At 46.8% G+C, this 17,478-nt stretch overlaps 1 protein-coding gene across 2 annotated transcripts in view; it reads left to right on the top strand.

Moving 5' to 3' along the window:
* Positions 1–991: 991 nt before the first annotated feature.
* Positions 992–17,478, top strand: part of lrp4 (low density lipoprotein receptor-related protein 4) — an 88,667-nt gene continuing 72,180 nt past the window's right edge. For both annotated transcript variants that reach the window (XM_068571844.1, XM_068571836.1), the window contains exon 1: positions 992–1,403. In XM_068571844.1, coding sequence (XP_068427945.1) covers positions 1,343–1,403 — 61 coding nt within the window. In that variant the 5' untranslated portion in view covers positions 992–1,342. The remainder of the gene's footprint in view (positions 1,404–17,478) is intronic.

Here is a 17,478-nt window from a genome sequence, read left to right as displayed (position 1 = left end):
CAACATGACGTTCCTATGGGAGTGTTTCCCGTCTTAATTAGTGCAAGTGAAATGACTTCATCGTACTCAGTAGTTGTTTTATATTCAATGGAATCACTCTCATATTCCTATGGGATTGTTGCAGTGTGTGTGTCTGTGTGTCATAGTGAATAACTTTACAGTGACTTTTCGGACTAAACTGCATGTACACACTTGTGGTATAACTATATAAATCCTGTTGGAGCGTCTTGTAATCCTTGGGTTGAAAAAACAACTAAAAAACATGTGTCCACAGAAACCTTTTTGGACTTAATTACATTTTAATATAAACCACAATATCTCTCAAGCAACTTTTTGGGAAATCTGTGGCACTGAATGATGGCAGTGTAATGACCTCATCGCATGGCCATTACATCCCACTGTAAAAACCACTGCTCTGTCATTTGCCTCCATTGATTTAAGTGACAACAGAAGTTTTCTTCTTCTTCTTCTTCTTCTTCTTCTTCTTCTTCTTCTTCTTCTTCTTCTTCTTCTTCTTCTACCCACATTGTGTAAGAAATATCAGCAGAATGAGAGGGTGGGAAAATACATATTTTTTTTCTGCTGTTGGGAGAAGCACAAACAATTTATCCATGCCTCCAGATGCTGTTTGAATTCATCCTTTGATTTGCTGACCACCAGCCTCTTTTAAAGACATTGTAATTTAAGAAATGACACAACGAGAGCAGAGATTTTTTTGGACGAGTCCATTTCTCGCGGGATAGGGGAGTCGGCAGAGAAACGAGGACAAAACACTCCGTCAAAAAAACATACATCTGGGTGATCACACGTTTATTTAGTCATTTAAACAATATAGCGTGATAAAGATGCGTTATTGAGGCTAATTTATGCTCAAATTAGCGCAAACACGCTGCGGTCGACGCACTCGGCTCCCCCGCCATCTCGCGCTTGGTACGGTCCACAGCGCCTTTTGCTCGCGACAGCGTCGGGAACTGGAGCACAACATGTTGGAGACCTTCGCCGCGCAGTTCCTCTCAGAGTTAACTTTTTAATCCCGGTTTTGTCGCGTTATCACACACACACACACACACACACACGCACACAAACACACACGCACACACACAGACACACAAGAGGAGAAGGAGGAGGCGGAGGAGGAGGGAAGAGAAGAGAAGAGAGGAAAAAGGGGGCTGAAAAGTCAGTCATGGTTTTGAGGTTCGCGTGAAAGCCGGAGCGTCCACTTGCAACAGAAGCTCTTTGATATTTAACTGAGGAGCCGCCGCAGCAGCAGAAGAGCCGCAAGAAGAACAAGAAGGTGGAAAAAGGGAAACCCGGGGAAGCGAGAGATAAAGCGGGGTACAAGATGCAGCTGGCCGCGGTGCTGTGGGGCTCCCTGATAACTTTGCTGCTCAGCCAGAGTCCAGGTAAGAAAATGTCCGTTTACAGAAAAGAAGAAGAAAAAAAAAAACCGCTTGCAAAGTGGAGTTGAAACCGCACGTGAGCGTGTTTTGGGAAGAGCTGCACTAAGAGAGGTGCATTTGCACCGCCTGTGTTTGTTAGAAATATTATTATTATTTTTTAAATATTTTTTTGTGCTGGTAGTTTTTATTTCGCGCAGTTCAGACGGCCAGAAAGACCCGCAGCCAAGTTTCCCCCTTTTTCTTTTTGTTATTAGAGAGCGCAGTGCGTGTGGTTAAAATAGAAACTGGAGTGGAAAATATGTCTCGAGCGGTTGTTGGTTTTTTATTTGGATCGTGTTTGACAACACACATTGGTCGTTTTGTGGAAAAAAAAACATTTAACATGCAAAAATGTTGCTTTTCAATTGAAACTCTTTTGATTCTACGTTGTTTTGTAGCCTTTAAAGCCTTTTATTTCCACTTGTATGCGTGCTGTTGTAAGTATATGGGTATTATATGGTGTGCGTATGCATATGTGTGTATGTGTGAGTGTGTTTTTGCTGTTACATGCAGTTCAGGTTGTATGCACTACAATATGAGGGCAGTATGCAGAAGCCTGGGGGTGCTGTCACATCTCAACCATGAGGCAGATATTTGTCTTCAGCTCTGGCTGATAAGGGGACCAACAACAAAAAAAACCTCAAATCCTAAATGATGGTTTGAAGTTGAGGCATGTGTGAAGCCCAGAAGCCGAGAACGAGCCATGCAATGTGTGGAAAAGCCAACGCTTTAGTGCACTTACATGGGTTATGAGCGGGTAGAAAGTTGCTTCTCCCTGTTGTGCAAATGTCCATTAGCTTGAAACACAGCTGTGTGTGTGTGTGTGTGTGTTCTTCCTTTTTTAAGAGGAAAAAGAAATCCAAGTGTGCAGCTTTTAGCTGTGATTGAGCAGGTGAAGTGAGGCTGTTTATCTATGATAACCTGCATCCTCTCCCCCTCACCCCCCCCCGCCCCCCTCCAACCCCCTGGCACTTATAAAAGGTCTGAGTGATTCTCCCTCCCCTCCCTCCCTCCCTCCATGTTTTCTCTAACACCTTGTATTTACAACATGTTAGGACAGCCGCTGGAATGCAAAGACCCTACGTAAGCTATTTCTAAACACACACACACACACACACACGCATGCACCGTGCCCTTTGACACGACACGAGAAAGATTTACGCAAAAATGTACGTCTGTAATTGGCCGGTTGGACCTTTTGTAAGAAAAGAGGCTGCTGTGATTGTGACGACTCCTAAATGTCACCGGGAGACCGTCTACCAAAATGTCAGCCAGATAGGATTCAATATCCAATTGAAAACAAAGCCACACACACACATACACACTCCCCTCCTGAGTGATCCACATCCTATTTATACGTTGGTCTTTCATCCTTTCAGATATAGTTATCAAGCTTCTCCCCCCACCTCGCCTCTTTATCCGGGCGCACAGCGTAAAGCTCGACTGTGGCAGCTGGTTTTTGTAAAGCCGGTGTCCTGATGAATAAGGTTTTTAAACGTGACCGTTAACCATGCTAGTAAGTCCAAATATAACTTCTTCCCCTCCAGAGTTTTTTTTTTATAATTGTCTGGGTGGAAACATTTCTCTGGACTAGTATTTAAACCCCCATGTGACAGTGACAGGCACCAATGGCAGTATTTTAGGGCCGGTGGCTCTTTAAAGACGGGATCTCATGCCACAGCTATCCAGTGGTTTTGAGGTGAAAGGGGGGGAGGGGCAGGGGGGGCGTAAACTCCAGGGTTCATGGCGTCCCGACATGGATGCATGTATTATCTTTTAAACCATGAATTGACTAAATCAAATGTTCAAAGCGCAGCAAATTCCAGCGGGTAAAGAAACGTTTTATCACATCGGCCGCAAATGTTTGGCCGATGTGATGTATCGCTGTAACCCCGACATGTCAGCTGTTCATTCCATTCACCCTGTTGTCTTATGCGATATAAATTACATATGATGGGGCTCATGGAAAGAGGATTTAAGTTGGAGAGGCTGTCATTTTTCTAAGCTTTGAATTTCTGACTGTGAATGGCATTATAAAGACCAGCCGCCGGGCCCAGCTGACAGTAGATGACACAGGGCTACGATTTATTACTGTGTGTGTGTGTGTGTGTGTGTGTGTGTGTGTGTGTGTGCGAGGTCAAGATGCCTTCTCAGCTCAGTGAAGTGGCCTTGCAGTAATAGGCAGAGTTGGTTTAACGGCGTGTTGGCGAGTGTGTTATACGGTTTAAACGCTCGTCGTTCACCGATCAGCTATCGATTGGACGCGCAGGTCGAGTCAGCTCCTCGTGGTGTCGTTCCACCGGTGGCCAATGGGATTAGAGCTTCCTGTAAAGCATCCTGAACCCAAAAACCAATGGAGACCGAGGATGGTGGGACACATTTCACTTGCGCGGTGATGTTTCTCCTTGGCAACTGTCCAAAACGCCTTCCTAGAATGGAGTTGCTCTGTTTTGGCTTGTGCTGAAGAAGAAGAAGAAAGGAAAAGCGGCGGCCTGCAATTATTTACATCATTAAAACATTTTCGTTGCAGTTCCCCAGAACTGAAGGCTGCTGCATTTTCAAATGGCTTGTTTGAAGTCCCAAAAAAAACCCCAAAGGTGTTCAATTTAAAATACTCTAAAGCAAACAAAAGAAGCGGCGGCTCGCATTTGAGATGCAGAAAGTGCTGAATGTTTGGCTATTTTTTTTTTTACTCGATTAAAAAGGCCCAAACGAGATTCCAGCGGCGTGTCGACGCCTCGCCGGAAATAAAGAGCGCCTTTTTAGCGCCCTCGTAATGCAAAACATTAACCTTCAGAGGAGGGGGGAGGGGAATGGTAAAAAAAAAAAAAAAATCACGTTTTAATGAGCACGGGCTATCGTCTGGGCCGCCGTGTAGTAATAACATCAAATTAATCTCAAGAGACGAATAAGGAATATTAAAAAAACTTTAGTCTAATGAAACAAAGGATTTGTGAGGAGATGTGTGTGTAAATTGAGTTAAGGTGTTGGTCACGTGGCACCAACATGTTTGCTTTGCGGATTTGCATCCTCACTCCTACATAATAAAAGTACATTTTTTGTGTATTGAAACATTTCAAAACCGTACTAAGCAATGGAGATCTTCGTCTTGCCACATCCGGCAAAAATAATTAGTTGATAAACTTACCTTTTTGATCATGTGATGCATTGGTTCTCAACCTTTTTTTTTGTACCTCCTAAACTCACACAACCTCCACACAACACTTGTGCCATCAGTGTCTGATTTTATTCCCCTTGGAGTGCCTTCACGTACACTTAAGGGTTACACAGACCCCCATTTGAGAATCACTGGTGGTTAATCGATAGATCGGAGGGAGTCAAAAGAGGAAAATGGCAGAAGCAAGACCAGGAAACGGTAGAAGTCCGAGGCGAGGAGAACGTTGGTTGATTGGAGAAAGTTTGTTCCAAAGGAAAGCCTTCATGTGCCTTGCATCTTCTTCTCGGGTTGGTTAGCCTTCCTCTTCATCCTGGTCCAGCCCACAGACCGTCGCACACCTTCACCAGCGTCCTTTTTTCACAACAACCTGCAGGCATGTTTATTTTCTTTATGCGTACACAGCAAACATTACAAAGTTAAATTATGACGTTGTCTTGCGAAAACAAAAAAATAGCCCCAACGGCGCATTTTGATGAAGTGCCCTCAGAGTGATTGTGTTGGTATTAATGGTGTTGCAATGTTGATATTGCAGAATAACTCAGCCTGCAGACAGATTTATTGCTCGCCACGGGTTGTTTTTGGTCCAGATTCTCGCTCCGCGGGCGACGATACCCCTTTTTTCCTCCGACAGAGAGGGGCTTGTTTTCGAGGATGTGGCCGTGGCTCACGGTCTATGAAACGGGAACTCCTTTGTCCGCGCTCCTGGCAGGGTTTGATTGTTTTGGCATGTACGCTTACCTTCCACTCCGGTGACGCTCTTGTCGAGGGTGAAGCTATTCTTGGGAGGGGGGCTGGGGGCGGTTGGGGCTTCAGGGCGAGAGTTTCATTAATGGACGTGAGAGCGGAGCTGCCGTGTTGGATGGGAGTATAGGATTTTTGTGTGTGTGTGTGTGTGTGTGTGTGTGTGCCCTCTGGTCTAGCTGGTTCGCTTGGTGTCAGCCAGGCCTCTGCTTTCACCAGGGGAAGGCCGACTGGGCCACCCGATACCCCCACTGTGCTTTGTGTGTCTCTGCCGAGGGGATTGAATTGCACCTCCAAGGTAGCCGTGGAGGTAACCTATGATCACTTGATTCCCCCCCCCCCCTCCTCCAACATTCCCATGTGGGTAAATGTCAGCCCCCCACTCCGCTACTCATGTTCCTCCACCTTCTTATAAATCACCTGGTCCTCCTTCCCTCGCCGCCTTGCGAGGCCGGCCTCCTCTGCAGAGATCCTCGGGGCGGCGGGCTCTCGTCTTCGTGGGTCGTTTCTGATTTCAGAACATGATGCCACGGCCCCCCGGGACCCATTTCAATTATGTTCGCAGAGCGAACAAACGCGCAAACCGCAAAGCGCACAAACAAACGTGCAAGCACTCAACGGGTGGCGGTGTCAAAAGCAAAAATGGTCCACGTGGTTGGAAATCTTGTGTCGAGTTTTTAAAATTTTCATTTTCCCACTCGTACGAGGATGGTGAGCGACTGCCACCCACGCGGGTTTGTTTTATTTAAGTGACCTAATGTTCGAGGGGAATTTTGTGAGTGCAGTTTAAGCTTGTTGATCTTTAACCCCCCAAAAAAACCAAGCCAAAATAATTCAGATCCATTCTAACATCTGGCACAAGGACAGACGATGAAAATGAGCCTTCCAAAACGGACCCATTTATAGTCGTTGTGACGATCGGCATCAGGTTTGCCAGCAGCTGTGGGGGTCGTAATGCAGCGTAGGCTCGGTGGTCTGATCCCTACCTCCTCCTGGACACATGGTAAAGTGACCTTGAGCGAGACACTAAACCCCAAATTGCTCCCAGTTGGCCATCGGTGTGTGAGTTTGAACAGGGTGAAGAGGAGACAGTCCAACATTCCCCTTCAATCCCCTCAAAACATGCGTTACAAAATAGTTTAATTCAGTTTAACAAACATCTCAGGAGACTGTTTCTTTCTGAAACCTCAGGGAGCACAAGCAAAATGTCCCCGAGTACACATTTTGTTCTTTAATACTACCTAAAAACATGCCGTCCCATGAAATTCAGGACGTTCGTAATGTCTTTTTTAACACTTAGTTCATGTAGTGTGCATGCGAGTTCCTCGGGGGTTGGCTGATTATTGGAGGGAGTGTAATAAACTCTGCTTCTCTGTCTCAGCGGGGGTCTGCTGTGGAGGACGGAAAGATAAGCAGGGCTGGAGACTCGCTGTCTGAGCACCACCGGGGAAAGAGGGAAGGGGCGCGGGGGGGCACAAAGACATTTTGAAGGACACACACTCGTACAGATCCATAGTAACTTAATTCTTCGGAGGCGTCAGTTCACCCCTCTGTCACCGTGATGTAAATGTCTGAAGGGACGCCGGTTAAAGCTGCGCTGTGTTGTTTTTTTTGGGGGGGGGGGGCAAACTGACCTTGCAATATGTTTTGTGCTCACATAAACAATGTAATTATACACACAGTGGTCTTGTGGATGGTGACGGTGATGGAATGACAGAAAAACAAGGTCGACCCGCCTTCTCCTTAACGAGAAGGCGGGTCGGGTGGTTTTCGCCGACATTTCTACGACCCCCTTGCACTGAGGACGCTCGAGGGTTTTGGATGCTGGAGCCGGTCATCGTGTGGACCGCAGTGCCGATGACATTCTGGGAATGAAATTTTTTGGGTTTGAGACATAATTGTGGCAGATTTTTGTCCTCAATTGTGGTTTTCTGCCCTAAATTACCAAAAAGTAAATTAAAAAAAAGCCGGTTTTTCTTGTGTGTTGTCTCGTAACCAAGATAAGACAATAATGCAATCCCATGGTCTGTACTGGTCTACCAAGCGGAGACTGGGAGGTGGTGCAGCCATGTTTTTTCGGCGTGTCTAATGGCCACACGCAAACATATGGTTTGGGGGAAGACTTTTGTCCCCCGGCGGTAGAAACATCGGAAACGATCTTTCAGCGCAGGACAGTTGTCCCCTTTGTCGTGCTTTTTGGAGGAGAGGGGGTGTGGCCTATCATTCTTGGTAATGAATGGCGAGCTTTATGTCTGACATGGCAATTAATCATCGATACGCCTCTGCTGGGGGATCGTTTCTAAACGGCTGATGAAACTCCTTTTTGTTTGTGACGTTTTAGTGGTACTGTACCCGTTTTCATGACCACCAGAGACTTCTATTGAAGGCCTGCGTGTGAGAGGTCCGTGTGAGAGGTCCGTGGGAGACGGTGGCTCAGATTGCGCTGTGACGTTGGCCGTTACGGCGACTGAGTCCCGGATCGTTTATTTCACAGGGATGTGTGGACAAAAATCCCAAACAAAACCACGACAGTGCCGCGTTCCTGTTGTGCGTTTTCGCATCAGGAGTGAAAACAGGAGAAATGTAGTGAAATTCAAAGGAGCCGACGCGTTCCTTATTGACGCCGAACACATCGTCGGCACTAACTACTCACTCGAGGACCAAATGTAGGTTCCTCCGCTGCTGAAAATAGTCCCCAACAAATGCTCAATGTTGAGTATTGTTTGTTAAATAACTGCAGCAGCCAGCTGCCTCGAGGATATAAATAACGACGGAGACAGAATGGCTTCTTTACGAACTCGACGTGGCCTCATTCATTGCGCTGAGGTCATGAACGTGTGTGTGTGTGTGTGTGCGTGCATGTGTACGTGCACACACACGCTTTCTAGTACAGCTCACAAACAGCCCGCCCGCCTTGCAGGAAGGATGGCGACAATACTTTTTGTGTTAATTGATGTCAGAGCTGTGACTCCGTCTTTGTTTCTCTGCATAATATTCAACACACATGCATGCATACACACGCACACAGTCACACACACGCATGCATACACACACACGCACTATTAGTATTTGGCTCGTCTTTTTCAATGGAAATCTGTTTTGAGTAGAAAACTCTTCCTGGAGACTTCAAAACGTTTGCAGCGAGCTTCTTCTTTCAGATTCAATTTGTAACGGTTATAATCATGTCAGACCCGTCCTGGAGAATAACAAAATCAACTCCATGAGTTACAAAGAACTGTCCCATCACCAGAAAACTCACAAAAGCTTGTGTGTGTGTAACATCTTTTGCCGTTACTCTTCGTCATTGCAACCGTTTTTTGCTGGAGTCAAACTTCCCTGAGCCACTTTTCAAGTTTCTGTCCCTTTTTTTAAAAAAAGAAATTTTCCTCCCCCCCCAACACAGCCGCCTCCATTCTCATATTGTTTTCCTTATTTTCTGGATCTGATATCTCTCGCGCTCAGCAACCTTAAACTCTTCCAGGTGGCTTATGATCGCCATCTCTCACCGTGCTGCTCTGTTCACCGGTGGTGGTCCTGCAGCTGCCTCATAGCTCGCCTCTGAAAGGTGCCTGAATGAAGTCTCCTCAACCTCTCTCAACGTGCCCGCATGCACCAACAGCCTATTCAGCCATATTTGCTGGGAACACACAGACACACACACACACACACACGCACCCACAGCCTCCATCTGAGGCTTCAGATAAGATTAGTGTGCGATATGATTTGACTGCGACCGCCCCAACACCGTACTTAACTCACACTCGTCAGTCTTTTTTGAAGTTTGAGTGCTGGTGTTATTTGATCAAATATCTCTTGTTCTACACCAAATATGTCAACAAATTGTATTTTTATATTCTGGTCTGACCCTTCTGATACGGACCTTCACTTGTACAGTCTAATAAACTTTAAGCTAGCAAACTTTTACCACTTGAAACCTGCTCAAATATTGCGCTTCCCTGTGAAATAAGTCCCGGTACAGAACTCTGGCTTTAAATCCTCTTAACGCATCCTGTCTGTTCTTGCTCTTGGTAACCGAATGAGAGAGAGGATGAGCTCTTAAAGGCCTGATGTATCGATGTAATGGCAAATAAGTGAATCCTGTCGTCTCGCTTCTCCAGATTCTGTGTTTTGCCGTCTGGTTTCCCCTCAAGCAGCTGAAGGGAGTTGGTTGACTTTGCGATCAGACGGAGTACAGTATGAGCGCACGACGAGTCAGGGATGCCTTTCCCTCCACGAGACTCTAACACCTGCTCCGTATCTGATGTCGCTGTTGAAACCAACAGGAGGCACGCTGCAGCACCTGTGGGATTAAAACATATCCGAAAAAATCTGAAGGATAGATATAGACTGATGTGCTGATGTGACGTTGATATCGTTTATTCTACTAATAACTTGCCAAATATGTGTTTAACATTGCCCCCCCCCTCCCCCTCCTCCTTCCGTTCTTCTACAAAGGATCGTAAAACACAATTTAATCCAAACACAACAGAAACAAAACAGTCTTGGGTTGTCTTTCCAACAATCACCGACTGCTTTATTTCATAGGCAGATCGTTAAATTGGCAAACAGAAAATATATCGACCTTTAAAAAAAAACCACAACTGGCTTTGTACTCGGCCGATCACCACAACCTTTAACCGAGGTATGCAATCACCCGACATTCACTCTCTCACGGCAAGTATCTCTCAGTGTAACACACAGACACACAGACACACACACTTCCTTGGGGCTTGAATGATCTCAGAGAGCCTTTGCCCTTCTAGAGTGACATCGCTCACTTTTGTCCTGATACTGATGCACAGGGATGTCACCTGAAAGTGTGAGAGCTGAAACCCGACTCCTCAAAACACACACACACACATATACACACACACACACACACACACATAGGCTGGCTTGCCTCACTGTGCCAGCCATTGATGCAGGTAAAGCAATGTACTTCTGTAATTCCTCCCTCACGGGGAAAAAAATTGTTTGTCCCACATACGTTCCTCCTCCGACACATGTCTTCACGCTTCTGCTTTTTCGCCTTTACATTTTCTCTTCCTCCCCACTCTTTCTTCCAACCCCCTTTTCAATGCGCCCATACCCCGACAGGCACTCAGCCCGGGCCTGTGATGAAGGTGGTGAGGGTCTTTTTATTGTACAAACAACGAAGCCCCCCCCCCCACCCCACCTCCATCCCCTTTTGAGGCCGGGAAGCGGGAATGGGGCCGCGGCTGAAAAGCGCTGCGCTCCCTAATGAACTCGAGTGGCCCATAGAAGCAGGGGCCTTTTTTTCCACAGAAGCCAAGGAGGACAAAGTGTCAAAACAAGCCCAGCCCCTCTTCGTTCACAGGGGCTAAACGCCGCCTTTTGACTCTGTGGAGTGTGGGCATCTGAAGGGGAGGCCACGAGGAGAAAGGAGGGGGAGGCAGAATGTACTTGTTAAAACAATGGCCTCTTAAATCAAGCACCCCTCCTTGCCTCTCTTCTTCTCCTTAGCTCCCCTGCTCCCGCCTCCCTAACCCCCTCCTTGTATCGCCTCGACTTCCAATTAGACCTACTCTTGCACAAGCGGTTGAAAGCCCCATATATCGCGGGGGCCTCAAAGGAGAGGCTTTGGAGTTGCGTCTCTGTAGCAGTGTTGCCTCTATGAAAAGGTCTTAGTATTCAGAGGAGAGAGCCCTGTTTGGGCTCTTAAAAGCACTCAATCTGCCACTGGGGAGTTGTGTACCATCATGTCCCCTCCGTCCGCCGCCTCCACACTCCCTTCTTCCCTCTTTTCTGAGCCGCTCCACCCCCTCCATTCCTCGTCTCTCCTTCTCCGTCCCACCCTCGGCCAGGAACCCTTTCTTCTGTTTGTGACCCCTCCGTCGCTCCACCATGCTTGGCTGCTCGCGGGGGCCGTGGGCTCCAGTGAGGCCGTGGGCTCCAACGGGTTGCTCGCCGCTGCCGCCGCCGCCACCACCTCCCTCCTCCCCTCTTCTCGCAAGTTGTTTAGCCCCCGGATGAAAAAAGCGGAGACAAATATGTCTGTGGTTCAAAGTCCATCCCGGCAATTACAGTGACTGATTAAAGAGTTGGCCTGCACAGGCGAGCTATGTATAATACTACAACTCCCACTCTGTTTCATAACAGCACCTTCAGAATAGAGCGGAGCGCGGCGGTGCCTGATAAGGGCCCACGGCTGGCTGAGCCCACTGTTTACGGTGCAGGGATTGAGGGTTGGTGCCATTTAAAAAGAGGCCACGATTGTTTTTTATGGCCAGTGTTTATAATGGGCAGAGCAGACTGTGTTGTTAAAGGATTCTTGTGCATTAAATAGAATTAAAACCATTCAATGAATTGACAAGAGGGTCGCTGCAGCAATTAAGTCACTCGCGATTGCTTTGCTTTTTTTTCTCCCTCCATTTCACAATTTCCTTGGCAGTCAATAAACCAACATGTTAAGACATTGCTTTGATGGGAAGTTGAGTTTTATTCGATGCCAACCGGCCATGTCGGCATTTGTCACGATGAAATGTTCTGGCAAGTTTTAAAACGTAGCTCGCTAAATGCAGTATGAAGCAAAAATGACAACTTGATAAAGACAATGAAGTGAGTACGTAACCTTTTTTATGGCTGTGAACGTAGCAGTGTGCACTGTGTGCACAGTTTAGGCTCAATTCCACTTAATTTGTGGCGCTAATTGAGAAATTCATTCATTGAAAAAGAGAATTGGTAGATTGTCCATTAACAAAGTTATCCTCATTCGTTGCCCCCGGAGCGTAATGGCCGGGTTGTTGTGAGCTTCCTTGTGTCGCAGCGCTCGCGTTTGTTGTGGAATGCACGTCGGTCCTTTTTCCCCCTCGACAAACAAACGCGTCAGTCTTGCGGCGCTGGATCTCTGCGTGACAAACAAAAAGCTGCATTGTTAGATGTCGCTTATCCGCGAGGTTGTACACAGACGTTTGATTCACTTCGGACTTCCCTGTCATCAACGCAAACGATCGCGACTGCGGGACTGTGATTACGACGAGGGGCCATTTTGAATGTCAACGTAAGCGGCGGTTGCAAGATTCAGACTATTGTACCAGCTGTACTTGCTTTTTTATAAAGTTTAGCTGCCGCTTCACAAACGAGAACACTGATTTGCCTTCTCCCATCCAAAATTAATGCATCCATTGTTGCCAATTATCGTTTAGTGTCATAACTTTTTGTTCAGTGCTTTAGTGAAGGTCCAGCCAAACAATACATGCATCAATGTGCCACGTTGTTTGAAAACAGAAACGCTGAATCAAATCAATGTTTGGCAAAACAAATAAATAGTAATATTCTGGTGCTTTCTACGTTTGACTGTTTGTATAAGTCCAATACTTGTACGTCAGAGTAACATTTTTAATAAAAAAGTAAAAAGAAATGACTGAGGATTTGCTCGACGAAAGGAAAAGAAGATGAAAAACTGAGTGGTACAGTGTAACACTGACTTTGCCTGAGGATCGTGGTAGCCGCTCCCAGGGGCCAGGGTTGGTCTTCATGCCCTGAGGCAAAACTAGAGAAGGATAATAATAATAACAACAACAACAAGACTCTCAATCAAAACCAAAGGGAACCATCTGCCTGGACTAAAGTGAACTTAAGCGGGCCGCAACAATACTCTGCTGAGAGTCGGCACTAATTGGGTCAGCATGATTTTCCACTTTTGTTGCTAGGTGGTTGATCTATGGGGCTTCTATTCTGAGAGGCGCCTACTTAAGTTATTGTATCGGCCATCAAGAGACAGATCCATCTATGTTGGGCAAGGTCCATCGTCTCACATCGTCCTCATTTTCACTTAGCCCACATTTATTTTAGAGAGCTTGCTCTAAATCACAGCCATGGCCCAAAATGGGCTCTCTCAAAGGCTTGTTTCACTCCTTTTTGTTTTTTTTTTCTGAATAAATGGCGTTTTAACGGGAGACCTTGGACTCAAGTGTCCGCTTTCCATCGCAGATGGCAAGGACACCACAAGCTCCTTTTTTGGGGAGATATTGGCCCTCTGGATTGTGAGCAACCAGGCGGTTGGGGGATGTTTCTCTGTTGGTTTGCTAAAGCCAATCGATATAGTATATCTGCATTTTTATCTGTGATTTAAGGAGAGCATACCTAGTTTAGTAGTGGAGGGTTGACCCGCGAGTTAGTTGCGAGAAGCATGTTGAACACTTCACTCTGAAACGACAATTTGTCTTGTCACAGAACATTTGGATTCGTGCAGTTCGAATTGGACAAAGATGGGAAGTCTTGGGCGGCCCGAAGGCTCTCGTATCGGTGGCAGATGCTGAGTGTTCGTTTCTTCTCAGTTATGAAGGGGGACTGGGGACAGGCCTGGAAGACTGGTGCTGTTTACAGATCCTTTCCAGGTGTTAGCCTGGGAGGGCAAAGGGAAATCTAGGGCACGGCTAAATCAGAGCCAGGCCTGGACCCGGCTCCGTAGGCTGGAGCTGCACACTGGGGTTGGACTGGACAATTGAAAAACTCTGTGAAAATGAACAGGGGAGTTTGGGAGTTTGACGGCTTCGGGGTCATTTATACGGCGTTCCACGAGGGCCAAACATTTTCGCTGCGGTAGAAATTGAGAGCCCACTTTCCAGTCGCTGACGCATTTATCATGTATTTTATACTTTCGTTTAAAATCTATTGACCATCTGACAATCCAAATGAATAGAAACCATGAAGTATTACATCAATGACCTTGATGAAATGAAAGGGAGTGAGATTTCTGAGTCAGATTTTGTCGTGCTTCTTTAAAGGCATTTAAAAGGTATTTAAATGCCTGTTTCTAATACAAACCAGCAACACCACACATATACACAACTTGTGCATGAGATCCATCACATTGTCAGGTGTAAATTAGGTCGAGGCCCAATGAGATATGTTTCAATCTGCTCTCTCTTACCAACCAGTGTACTGTTAGAACTGTACACCCCAGGCCATCTTAACAGGCAATTACATATCTAAGGACAAATTACACCCAATGGGACTTACACATCCACCAGCACACTAACAAATACCGCCTGATGATGTCACCCGGCGGCCCCCTCGGACTGCCCTTCCCGACTGCAGGCGTCTGTAGATGCTCGATTGATTGCTGTAACCTTGGCAGCCAATAGGCGGGCAGGGACACTATTTAGAGCAGCGTTCATAAAACACGGTCGCTTCTGAAATTGCTGATTTAATAGGGATGCTGTGGGAGCTCTTGGCCCGCTTCAGGGAACAGTGTGTGTGAGGCTCTAAAAGCCTCTAAATTTCATTTTTTTTTAATGTTTTTGTTCTTGCCCTCCTACAGCGGTGAAGCATTAATCAGATGTCCCCCGTTTAGGCCGGCGTTTAGGGTCATGGTTGGACTTGGAAGTGGATGGCTTAAAAAAAAAAAAAGAAAGAAAGCTCCAGCTCTTTAAATGTGTTGTTTGGAAGAACTGGTCTGCTTGCTATGACTCCGGTTGGAGTACCGGTTGTACGCCTATGACTCATAGGAGCGAGTAGAACTGACATCAAAGTGTTTTCCATGGTCAGTTGATTGCCGTTACGCTGCAAACACACTAAACCCTACTTTACAGGTATAGTCCATACTGCAAAACCTCACACCCATGGCTCCCCTGAAGTGCCGTGAGTCAGTTTGTAAGTTAAAAATGGCCGCCACTCAGACCATGCTGCGTTGTTAAAAGGGAATGTCTGCTTTTATTTTACTCCTGTTCTTGTTCCTCGACTGTTCATCACCGCCGCTGTCCGAGTGGAGAGATGAGTCTGAGAGCGGGGAAAGGAAAGGAAAAGGTCACTACTCGTGACGTCGGAATATCAGAGGTGTCCTCTTCCGATGCTTTCGCACAGGGATTCATGCTAAATCCTCGACAGGTGTCGCGGCTTAATGTGAGCCTCTTCCATGCAACATGCGCTTGGCTCTGCTGTGTGTATATATGTGTGTGTATATATGTGTGTGCGTGTGTGTGAGTGTGAGACAGGTGCCAGGGTGCAGTCAAGTTGCCCGGCAGTTGCAGCGGCGGGCTGAAATAAAAAGGTTCAGCTGGCGCCTGGCGCCCGCAGTGCTTTACTCAGATATGTTTCTCTGGCAGTGTGCCACAAAAACACACACACACAGACCAGGAAACACTCAACTAACCCCCGTCAACTGTAACACATACACACTCCCGAACAATCGCACGCACGCACCTTCTCCGGCTGCTTTTCTTCCCCTCGGCTGCCACAGCTGAAGCTGGCACCCCCGGCGCTGCTGTCGCCCCTCAGGGGGGGAGGTGGTGCTTCAGGTAGACACCGTCATCAGGCTGAGTGGTGCCAGCCTGCTTTATAATTGGATTTAGTGTTGGCACTCTTCCGTTTTCCCCAGCCGGATAGCATTGATTTATGAGGAAGGCCTGGGAGACTGTATGTGACTGTGTGACTGGGTAGTAGTGCTGAATGTCTGCAACTACACTTACTACTAATTTAGATTAGTGTGCGTGATATCTCTTTAGTGCTTCTGCTCTTCATCTGATACACTGATTTTAAAAGTCCGTCGTAAATGGTCCGCTGGTATATATTTTTTTTTGGGCCAGAGAACCCGAGATAGGGGATGTTTTTCAAAGATTGCGCGTTGGTCTCATCAGTGCAGCAAATGGGATTTGATAGCATCTTAATCCAGTATCAAAACTCGCTGATCAAATCCGAATCTTTTCCAATCCCGTATAACCTTAATTAAGGTTTGGCTTTCAGCAACTTTTAGAAGAAACAGAAGTTTGTAGAAGTTGAACTCCAAACTCGATGGACGTATTACAGCATTACGTATTTGACCTTAAGAAAAGTTGCTACCTGAATGTTTTGTACTTTACTTGATGCTTAAATAAAGATGAGAACCCGAAATAATCATCCACGATTTCTTCGACTTTGGGCTCAACAAATTCAGGCATTTTATACTTGTAATTGGAACCAGCGACCAGAAGTCGACCCTCGTCTCCGTCCTAGTGTGTAGTTGAAAGGTTGGATACCGCAGAGGCTCTCACTTGCCCTGCACTTACTGTAACCCCCCTCCTCCACTGAGTCTTTCTCAAGTGTAGGGTATCAGCGCCCCTCCTCCTGCCTCAGGGGTTTTGGGCGATGGCTATTCTCGGCAGAGGAGTGTGCTCGCACACCCTCACCCGCGATAACCCCTTCCCCCTCCTCCTCCTGCATCAGATGACCCGTTGACCTTCAGAGGAGGACGCTGAGGTCATGTGCCCCCCAGGACTCACAAACACTAACTGTCTGACCGCTTAAGCAGTGTATAATCGACACAGGAATGCAAACAAAACGCTCCTGTAACCCTTGAACTTCCCCTGACCTCGGTTTGGTCCAGATAACGGGTGGACCTGTCATCCCCCTCATGCAGCAGTTTCACTAGAAAGCAACTCAAGTGTAAAATGTACTTCATCTGGTCCAGTATGACGTGGAGTCAGCTTTTCTGATACCACTTTGCCAACACACAAAAGCACATAGTATAAAGGTGGGGTCAGAGGAGACCAGCTGGAATTAGGGAGTTTGAAGAGCTAAGCCAGAGGCTTCTGGGTGTCTCTCACTCGATATGCATGTAATGCATATGAACAGGCTTCAGGGTATGTTGGTAGGTTTGACGGTTCACAATAATAACGTCTTAGTTTTGTTCTTCAAAGAGAATGAAAGTGTACAATGGCTTTCAATGTACCGTGAAAGACCACCGCGGACTCCCGTGTGCCAGCTCTGAAAGAACCACTTGGCCACGGCCAGTCTGCAGTCACATGATGGAAAATGGAAGTTGGAGATAACACAGAGACAATGTCCAGGGAACATCAAGTGCTGACCTCGTGTTTCTGATCAGTCAGACGGCTCAGGGCTCGCTGTTCTGCAACAGAGCCGCCATTCACTGCAGCGACAGACCGGATTAACCCACTCACTCCAAGACACAACCGCTGCTGATAAACGCTCAACACATGGTGCACCTCTGAAGCGGGTATGAACGAATAGGATTGCTCAAACGGGCAACATTTGGGCCAAATTTGGTAGCCCCCTCTCCCAAAAAAACAACTATTTGCAGTGTACTAGGTATCTATACGTCCTTTCTTTGTCTTCTCTCCCGTTGGACGTATCTGATTTTCAGCCGTCTTTGGCGCATTT

This window comes from Clinocottus analis, unplaced genomic scaffold (genome assembly GCF_023055335.1).
Source record: "Clinocottus analis isolate CAN_PGR_092001 unplaced genomic scaffold, fCliAna1.0.p SCAF_1, whole genome shotgun sequence".
NCBI classification, from domain to species: Eukaryota; Metazoa; Chordata; class Actinopteri; order Perciformes; family Cottidae; genus Clinocottus; species Clinocottus analis.
Note: the sequence above shows the minus strand (reverse complement) of the source record. Positions and strands in the feature narration are given on the sequence as shown.